Here is an 11,036-nt window from a genome sequence, read left to right as displayed (position 1 = left end):
TATATATATATATATATATATATATATATATATATATATATATATATATATATATATATATATATACATCTATGTATATAAATATATAAATCTGGAAACGTTGGTTGAGAATTCATGTGGAATTGAAAATTCATTTGGAAAAAAACATACTAAGTTATTATTTTATTCTATAAAATGCAGTTCCACCAAAAAATGACAGAACAAAACTAACAAAAACAAAATAAACACAATTTTAGTGCATAAAAAAATTTATATGTAATACATATCAATATGAATACATAGTGTAATCCTATCGTAACATTTTGAGTGTGTCCAAATACTTGTTCATAAAATCTGGATTATCTCCAATTACAGGAGTTATTTTCATATTATTTTTTGACATCTCATCAAAGATGAAGAAGAATATGGAAGTCTGAGCATTTACGGGGTTGACGACCGTCATCGGCTGGTTTAAGTGATCACTTTACACACGTGTAACATTCACCAATTCTACCCATTATTGACAACCACACCACTCAAATATTTGGAAGTTCTGTATATATGAACCAATTTAGAAACCTTGTTCTTGAATCACTAGAACTTCACTAGAGACATCTATTGGTGAGATGTAAAGAAGCTTTTTACTAAGCAGAAACTCTTATATTAGTATGTGAGGTCCGAATCCTGGATTATAATCACACACATGAGAAACGCCAGAAAATATCATTTTCATTTTTATTGTTTAAGCTTATAATTTGACCAGACAATTTGTTTACAACATTTTGAGTGTGTCCAAATACTTGTTAACAAAATCTGGATTATCTCCAATTACAGGAGTTATTTTTATATTATTTTTTGACATCTCATCAAAGATGAAGAAGAATATGGAAGTCGTCAGCCCCGTAAATGCCCAGACTTCCATATTCTTCTTCATCTTTGATGAGATGTCAAAAAAATAATATAATCCTATCGTATTTTGTTTTTCTTAATATCACACACACACACACACCGTGAAGCGCCCTTGAGGTATTTTTTTACGAAAATGGCGCTATATAAGTTATCCAATTTTATTATTATTATTATTATATAATAATAAGAGATTTTTTTTAAAATGTTTACCAGTATTCTTCATCCGGGAGCAAGGGAGATTTCAGGGTGGGGGGATCAAATCAATAACCTATATATTCAGTAATACGAGTTCGACACAAGCTATAGAGGAGTCATGGTGATTTAAAAAAAATGAAATGTGGACGATAAAGAAAGCTTGGTGTTGGACCTTTTGTAGTCTGACTTGACATTACTTTCCAGGCATTTGTTTTTAAGGGAGGAGAAACAAATATCCTAATATATAAAATGTTCTAATGGTGTGATATGAGGAAATAATGTAAGGTAGTACAAAATGGAGTCCTAGTACCAACAAAAACGTATACAAGTAAGGCATGGAGTTGGCAAATAAGGATTAAAGTAGGTTGAATGCAGTCCAGTGGCGTGCACAGAGTTTTTAACCAGGGTAGGCAGTAGGGTTGGGAAAGGATAAGGCATAGTAGGCACCGGTCGTGTTTCTATATGGAATGCGAGTAAGGCACTGTTTCTCTGCCCACATAGAATGCACGCCTCTGCAGTCGTAATGTGATCTCTCGGACGAATGTGCAGAAAAACGATGTATGATAGATGTTCGAATGGTGAAATAAAAAATAATGTAAGGTTGAGATAAGCAAAGCATTATTGATAAAATTAAGAAAGGTGTGTTGAGATGGTTTGGAAATGATCAAATTGATGAAAATTGTTATTAGGAAAGTTGTAACGGAAAAATCTATGTTAGTAAATAAAAGTAAAAATATTCAAACCTGTTAACCAAAGGGTTAAAAGCGTGATAAATTAAACCATGATCAGAGTTTGTCTACTTATATTCAACACATCTTGGTACTTGGTACATATATGTCGGTTGTTTCCAATATAAGTGCATTTCTGGTATATTTTTGTATGCGAATCGTTGCCCACCTTGTACATTTAGCATTGCTAAAACGCGTGATGATGAGCCACACGTGATCAGAGCGTGTGTGAAACGTGTCTTTCTTATATATTCACGTATTTTGTTAGATTCGTGTGAAGGTATTATGCACATATCGAGACAGAAAAGAAATTAGGGATAAATACGGCTTTCTTTACATTGAGTCAGTTATTTTCACTACCTGAGTAAAATCAAGAATTAAAATCATACACCTAAGTAACTTCCCTGCTAACTTAGAATCAATGAAATGTATAAACTCATGCCTCTAGCGAGATAGCGAGTGTTTTTGCATAGAATTTTCACTCAAGAATTACATTAAATTATAGTAACTTTAAACATAAAGAGTAAATCCACTCACGAGTAGGCATAGACTATGAAACATGTTAAGTTGAAGCTGAAGTAGGGACATGAAAAGCGGTGTTGCATAAGCCGGAGCTAGATTTCAGAGTCACTTGGACGTTAGGTAAAAAAAAAACAGCGCTGTACTGACATGAAATCAGCGTATACGATAGAAGTACCGAGTCAGAACTGAATTGCCTTGTGTTTGAACTCAGTTACTGATTCACTGAATTACATTGGTAAATCTGGCCTTCCTTTTGCTTTTAAGCCTTCTTCTTGTGTCCAGTATTGTACAAAGGCCTCCCTTTTGGACTTCTACAATTGTCTGTTGGACGCGAGTCTTTTCCAGTGCAGGCCGCCACTTTCCTAATGTCATCGGACCATCTTGTCTGGGGCCTACCCACGTTTCTGCGTCCTGTTCTAAGCCTCCAGTCAAGCGCCTTTTGGCCAATCTTGCCTAATTAGGCTAACAGTGGAATATATAAGGCCTGGCATTCAAAGTATTCGTATAATATTATCCTCATCCAATGGTGCATAGGGCACTGCACAAAATGGATGGAATATTAATTTAATAATTTGTTATGTGAAGACAAGATGATCAGTCATGCGCAATCGTAAATTGTAGTATACATATAAGTGATTTTCACTCGAATTGTTTTTACAAAATATTTATTTATTAATTATTTGGCGTTTAATTTGTAGAATTCCATTTTATATTCATTGTCACGAACTTTTTTTAAGTTAAAAAAACGTAGACTCAAATCAGTATTTGATTTTATAATTATTAAAGAAAAAAAACTAAATATTAGAGTGAAAAAACACTTATGTATGGACATTTATTTTGATAACATGAAAACGAACCCTGGACCTCCAGCACGGTAACTAAACACTCTAACCACTACACTACGCATGGCTACAAAATAAGAACATATGCAACTACTGTACACTTATTTTTACAATATTTTTTAATAGGGGAAATAATATTTAAATTAGTTTTCAGTGCCCATTTTCCTTGTTTTGTGGTAGATTATTTATTATATTATTTTAAAAAATACATACATAAGTCACATAAATAATATTCCTAATGAGTAATTTTTATTACTCATTTTAGGATTACGGTTAAAAAGACTGAAACTAAAATAAGAAAATAAAAAAGAAAAATAAATAAACACAACTAACACGGGACAAAATGTAAAATATAAAACAATAAGCGGGTATAGTAAATGGGCATATAAAAAAATAATAAGGTTTTTTTATACCCTTAATCGTACCCCAATGGTTCATAGGGTACTGCATCAAATAAACGCAGCGTCTTCTTGATCGTTAACACATGAAGGAAAGGTGATAAGCCCTCCACTTCAGGTACCAGTCCAGGGTAATATTTAATAAATATTAGAGTGAAAAAATCACTTTAAAAAAAATCAATATTTATTTGCCACCCCCACCCCCTGGAAATCGAACCCGGGACCTCCACAAGGGTAGCCGAGCGTGCTGACCATTACACTACGGAGCTGGACAAGAATTATAAAAATTAATTGAATAAAATAAATAAGTAAGATAAAAAATAATAATAATAATTTAAATAAATAGCAAGTAAGAATAGGAATAAAAATTAATTGAAAAAAATCCTTTTCCCGGCAGTATTGAAAATAATAATCGGCTATCTTTTACAAGTATTTTAGCACCAGATTAATTCGGTTGTACAGTTTCCTCAGTTAGCGAGTTTTCTGGGAGTACCTACCATAATTCTGGAGAGGGCGAGGGGTGTGATGCGATGCGGGGCACAGGGTAGAGGGGGGATGGGGATGCTCCTGTCTAGAGGGGAAGGAGCGGCAGCGAGGGGGGGTTGGGACCGAGGGGATCGTCTCTACTCCACACTCAAACTCGTCCAGTCGTTCACGGACAGTTGAGAGCGTTGTACGTACGCGCGGTACACGCAGTATACGCTAATAAAAAATATATAAAAAATCGAATTAATTTAAATGTACACTATATTATTTAAACCCTGAGATCGGTCGGTATAAACAAAGTTACAATAAACGTTTTTTTAAATATATTTTTATACGCGCAGGATAATTGGTATAAGACTATATTAAATAAATGTTTTTAATACGATCGTCTCGCCGATTCGTCTTTCGCACCGTTTAGTCGAAATTTTAAATGAAAAACAATAACTGAAGTTTGTCACCTGATTCAGAACTCGCCGGCCGGCCACACAGGCCACTCGCATTTACGATTCGCGTATTTTTTTTTACAAATTATTGTCACAATCGATGAACGAGACTCATTGACTGACAGACTCGCCCGTCGCTGGTGGCTCAGTATTATTATAAGTAATCCCGGTTGTGCTAGAACTCTGTAAAGTCGAGTGCTGGAGATGGTTTTCACGGACACTATGCCGTCCAGCCTATTCTCGGAGGGCGGAGCCCTAGTGGAGGAGAGGACCCTGCAGCTGGCGCTGGAGCTGTCCCTGCTGGGGCTCGGGGAGCCCGGGGCCCCCTCGAGCCCTCCGCTGGCCTACTCGTGCCAGCAGAGCCTTGACGACCGCGCCAAGAAGTCGCAGAACATGACGGAGTGCGTGCCGGTCCCGTCTTCCGAACACGTCGCGGAGATAGTCGGCAGACAAGGTAAGACAAGACACCTCCTGCACTTGCTGCTATCCTGGCATGCCCGGAAACTAAATTACTAACATGCAACTAAAACATATTTTTTTTAAATGTCTATCTCATCCACGACATTCAGTTACTCTTTTTTATTACTCAAATTATATAATTTCAATGTTGGAATACGATGTAAACTTGCGTATTTCTTTCTTCCCTGACCATGCCATCTGATAATTTTATCAGATGGAATAACCACACTAAAAACTAATCTTTGTAGGGCCATTATCTACGCCGCAGATATAATCCTTCTTAGTTCTCTTTTCTCTTCTTCACATCACAAATTGTATTGTTGACTTTCAGTCAGCAAACGAGGGAAGATTCCACCTCGTATTCCCTTGAATACATCGGATAAAAATATCAAAATCAATGCGTAAAATTATTACGCAGCAAACATCAAATTGTATCATTTTTCTCATTGATATTTCTTTATTCCAAGAATTTTTCTCATTGAAATATATTTTTCCAACCTTTTTGAAATATACATATATCTAATGATATATTTATCGTTTGCAGAGGTAAAGGTACATCAATTACGTAGTTTCTACGCCCTTTGACATAACTTTACTAATATGAAATGAAATAAATTCAATTAAATTAAATTTTAAATAATCTGCAGCATTATTTACGTTGGCTTCGTAGACACTTATTTTCTGTTGTTATATCCTATGTATATTTGTTCTCCCACTATTTTATAATTATTATAATTTAATATTAAATTTTATGAAAATTTCGTTCGCATTTCATATTTCTATCCTAGAAGTTGAGATAACATTATAAACATTCGATCTATTATGTAAAAAATTTCTCAATTTGAGATCTCAAAAAGCGCTTAAAAAATTTATTTATATAATTTATAATGCTAACTGATTTTTCGATCAACATGTTCTGTAAGGAATAATCCTCGATCTATTTACTGTTTTTTTAAAAGATTTTTCTTAGTTAGCTTTAGATTGGAAACTTCTTCAAATCAAAACACTAGAAAAATACTAGGGCTAAAGATTGTCTTTCTGACTGCTGATTTTTTGGTACTTGTATTATGGGCTATGGAATATTCTAGAGCCACATGTATTCTAGAGCCACATTAAATAATATTATAACTAAATAATTTACGTATATAAACTGGTGATTCTTATATTTGACCCTATAGTTTGATATAAAGTAAATATCTGAGTCAGGTAAAAAAATTCACAAGCATAATTTCACAATGTACCTAAAAAAATGGTTCAGCAGTGTATTTTTTTTCTTCTAGAAATTACATTTTGGTAGGTTTTTTTCTTAATTGCGTATATCGAACTTATTTATCTTTAAGGGTTTATCTTAATTTCAAAAAAGTTTGAATTATTCCAAAGTATATAGTGATTGTTTAGTGACCATTTTGTTTATAAAGTGAAAAATTAATTCAATTGCAACAAATACTGCAGGGAAGATGTTGGTACCTATGTTAATTCGCTAATTAATACTAAAAATATTCACATTAATTTATCTCATTCTGTATAATCGACATAGCAATAATCAGGTATTAGCCTCTCAGGTAATATTCACTTTTCATATTTAAATTATACTTAGTTTTTTTTTAAATTTTAGATCGTAACGCTTCTGTTATCTTTCACGTATTTCTCTTACGATAAAAATGTAACACGTAATCATATAGAATAACCTATATATTGTAAATGTCATATCTTTAGTCAACACCCTTATATCTGGAACACAATAGGCAATTGTATCCTTTTTATCTCTAGCGTCTACGAGATAACCTCACATTTTCGTCTTGACAGGCCGGCCGGCGTCCTTGAACAAATTACGGGGAACTCGAATCATTATTGCCTAGCTTCTAAATGCCGTGTCCTTGATCCGAGTATTATAGTAATGAACTCGCGATGATAAGATTTTTTACGCATAGTCCAATATGCGAAACAATTATTATAAATCATTACGCGGAATATATTCTCATTCTTTTTTTGTTGGAATAAAATAAATCGTTTTAGAAAAGTGTTGCCTATGCGAAAATAGTTTTGAGCAAGCAAGTACCTGCGTAACGTAATACAGTATTATGTTCTGCCATATAAGTGATTTATTTGCGTATAATTATAGTATGTACAGCTACATATTTTCTTATATATGCAAATAAGCTCGATTTTTCCAATTTTGCAAAAGATTGTTTTTTATAGACGAGGTAAAATAAAAAGAGAAAACGGGTAAGGTTGATAAAGTAACGATGCATTGCATTATTAAGTGGAGTGCTTCAAAATAGGTTAGGCCTGGGGTAAAATATTATATTGCGGGGTAGAATTCAGTTAGGTGCGTAGCCTGGTTATTCGACGCTCTCTTCGGCGTCTACTTTGGGGATGTTTCGCGGAAGGGTAGGGGCAGCATCGGCTCCACCGCCACCGGGCTGGCGACCACGTGCTCGTATTGATTTTCTCTCGCTCGTACGCCCACCAAGTGCCAGTACACAATCCACACTACTATCCCGCTATTTGGAACACATCGTGTAGGCTTCTAATGACTCTGAATTATTTACTTATCGTTAACGACTTCTGTTAATCCGCACTTCTTCGGGCAGGCCTCAAATTAGTATGGCAGCATTATCGAGTTTATTAGGGGTTTTCCGGTATTATACCTGTCACTAAACTTCTCGGTATTTCTCTCACTATTTTCGAGTACCTACCCTTCGGTATTTTGGATTTATATTTAGTATACCTACTCGTGTAATTGCGTTGTATAAATGTAAGCTCACACGTGCGCTTCGCGACGACATCCGTTGTAGCTTACATATTTTTACTTGCGGCAGACACCATGTGTGCCTTGGAGTATTTGAATATTATTTATTTTGTCATGACCTTCAAACGAAGTTTCGTTATTTGTAACTTTACAATAGTCCATTACTCCTACAGGCTTCCGTGCAGTTCTTTTGAACTCGGAACAATAAATTAACTATGACTATTTCAGCCAAAAATATATTTAAAAAAAAAATCGCTATTGCAAAAGTCATGTTTATATTATAAGTATTCATTACCACTCACAAACAAATAATAAGTGAAGATCATAAATTAATTTAATTATAACTGCTTTTAAAAATATTTTAACATAAATACGTTTTAAAATATTGAATTTTACTTCCATTGTTATTTATTTTGTAAGCTGGCATAACAAGTAGGTACCTATTCTTATGTATGCACTTTTACAATAACTTTTTTTATACAACACCCCAATCCACGCTGAAAAGGTCCGAAATTTCCTTTCGAAAAATTGAAATAAAATCTATAGATTCCCCACAAACAATTATTTACGTACCCTTACCTTACCCTTAGGTTTACTAAACTAGACAAAATAATGTGTAAATCCATTACAACTTTCAGATTTTTTGTGTATCCCTGCTTTTGTTCCTGTCTCAGGTATATTTTAATTTGCCCTTTTTAAAGCACAAGCCACTGAAGGTAGACCAAATTCACCGTTCCCTAGTTATATTCGAGCCTTCTCGGGATACAGCTCGATGCTATCTGTAACGAATGCACATAAAGATTGTAATGGGAAAATACCTAATTTGTACTGCTTTTTCATTTCCATTATATCATTAAGTTCACCGTAAAATAATAATTAATATCCGTCCAAGGTTCAGAACAATGTTCAAATTAAATTTACTTTTATGTTCAATATTACTAGACAGCTTCTCCATAGGTACGCTCTGTTCACAGTTATTTTACCTCAATTTTTTATTTAGTTATTTTACCCGTATCTTTTTTTTTACTAGTTAAATTAATTAAAGTATAAATAGTTATATAAAAACAAATAGAGGTAAAATATCTGTGAATAGAGCGTATGCGAAAACATAAAGGATAAACGATAGATTATATACATTTCAAATCTTAGATTTACCCCTAATTATTAGATAACTTTTCTTTCCCTGGTTCCAGGGACTTTTTTCTTCGCTGGCAACATTTTACAACAAATAAAAAAAATTAAATGTCATTTCTAACCCTAATAAAAGCTCTCATACTGGGGAAAAAATTGCTAATCAATTCCTAAAATAATAAACTTTGTTCTTTAGTCTACCTTCTATAAATTCGACCGTAAAATTGCAACGTAATATTTTTATATTGATTTAATTACCGTAAACTCTTTGTTTGCGAATAATATTAGTAAATTTAAACAAATCAATATTTTTTTTTACCGTGAATTAAATTAAATTTACGTAGAACGTAGGTACTAATTAAAAAAATCCTTTTTTCTTTTCAATAATATTGACATTTCCAGTATATTGTATGTATAACATTGAAAGCGAAAATGATTCTGGCTCTAGGTATATTGTAGGTATGTCGGTATTTTTAGTGTTAAAATGGGCCCATTAAATGTGAGGTAACTTATAACTAATATTTCTCGCAAGGAGTGATACCCTATCATTATTACGTTTAAGTAGACATAATAGTAATAATTACAGACCCTTGACGAAATTAAGTTAAATTCATTAAGCGTCAATACCGTGGCGGTTGATTTTACCCGGGGATTTGATTTCACCTGGCATAACGTTCGGTTTCATGACCGCTTTATTATAATATAGGTACATTATAGTACAAGAATCGAGTATCATAACTCAGTTGTGCTTGTAATTAAAATATATAACACACATTCCTTCTGTCCGCGGTTGTAGCCGGCAGAAACAAACTAACGCTGGGTCGCCGTACGTCCCTGACAGCGGGCGCTCAAGCGCGGACCCCACGTGTCACACCGCTTGCCACTGCGCAGCCGGAGCGCGCACCAAGAAAATTCTCAATTTAAAATTATATTATCATTGCCATACAGAACCATATATTTTATTATAGACAAAAAAATATTCAACGTGAGTACCTACTCGCCCGGTTGTATTTTTTGTAGTGTTGCTATCAGTAATAAAAATCGGCACAATATCTACCTATATTATTATGCCTTTGGTAAATATTTAGTATTTTTCGAGGCGATTATTTTATTTCATTTTGTAAATCTTAATTATATTACGGTCAAGATCACTTAAGGTGAACAAAGGATGGAGTAATGTGATGCTGTTTGTGCTTAATGTAAAAACACGCACTGGAAGCAAACATCGCAATCTCCAAACGATTTTTTTTAAAAGTACCTAAAAAAATTGTTGATTGTTGAAAAATACCTTAAGATATTTATTTATTATTTATTTTTATGTGTTTGAAAATAGGAATCAAGTTGAAGCAGAGTGGAATCAAACCTTGAAACTTCTAGAGCCCGTTGTAAATATATATCACGCGGTAACGCGTGATTGGCCATCGGCTGACGGATTGGATCACGCGTATACGCGTGGCCGCCAATCAACGTGTTAATGACTGATTATTGGTATACAAAAGGATGTTAAGTATCTTTTAGGTCGTATATGTGTATTTGCTAGATCTCCAAATGAATTAAATAATAACCGGTGCATTTGGAGATGTTTGTTTTTGCTTCCAATATCGCTATTATTCTGCTAAACGTCTATGTATGTAGTTTATTTAAGAAAAACAAAACTATTAGTAAAATGATAGCCATAACGTGTCTGGTAAATCAAATAATTAATGAATTTCTCAGATGAAAACATCGGTAAGCTTTTATTTGAAATACATAAAAATGCATTTTTGAATCAACGCGAAACAAACCAATTAGCAAAATGGATACTTAAAAATCGGTTATCTTTGATGTCAGATGCATTTATTGGCGAGATTAGATAATGTCGCATTTTAGAGCCGGAAAATCCTCCGGTGCAGAATGCCATAAAAATATTGACCACAGATAATGCAATAAAAGATGCTGATGTTAAATCATGCGCCGACACCGGCTAGGCTGGATGACCTACGGCTTGTCTGTGCTCGCTGCAAGTTGGCTAGGTCATGGTAACAACAACTAACATTCAACGTGGGTAAAAAACGTGGAAGAGAACAGGATTTTTATACTAGTAGGTTGCAGTCTGCTCTCGAGAACGAGATGCAACATCTCCTAGGTACTAGACGAGCCATTAACACACATTTGTATAAAGGATCTGGAATAACTATTCGTAGCGTGCATTT

The 11,036-nt window shown here is 34.0% G+C and overlaps 1 protein-coding gene across 1 annotated transcript in view; it reads left to right on the top strand.

Annotated features, from left to right (window-relative positions):
- The first annotated feature begins 4,247 nt into the window (after window positions 1-4,247).
- LOC148301270 (RNA-binding protein MEX3D) overlaps window positions 4,248-11,036 on the top strand; it is a 72,240-nt gene continuing 65,451 nt past the window's right edge. The window contains exon 1 of the mRNA XM_088273486.1: window positions 4,248-4,956. Coding sequence (XP_088129612.1) covers window positions 4,707-4,956 — 250 coding nt within the window. The 5' untranslated portion in view covers window positions 4,248-4,706. The remainder of the gene's footprint in view (window positions 4,957-11,036) is intronic.

The sequence above is a fragment of the Brachycentrus maculatus genome, unplaced genomic scaffold, assembly GCF_059751285.1.
Source record: "Brachycentrus maculatus isolate JH-2025_06_01 unplaced genomic scaffold, ASM5975128v1 h1tg000586l, whole genome shotgun sequence".
Classification (NCBI taxonomy): domain Eukaryota; kingdom Metazoa; phylum Arthropoda; class Insecta; order Trichoptera; family Brachycentridae; genus Brachycentrus; species Brachycentrus maculatus.
The sequence above is the reverse complement of the archived record's forward strand: the minus strand, read 5'-3'. Positions and strand labels throughout refer to the sequence as shown.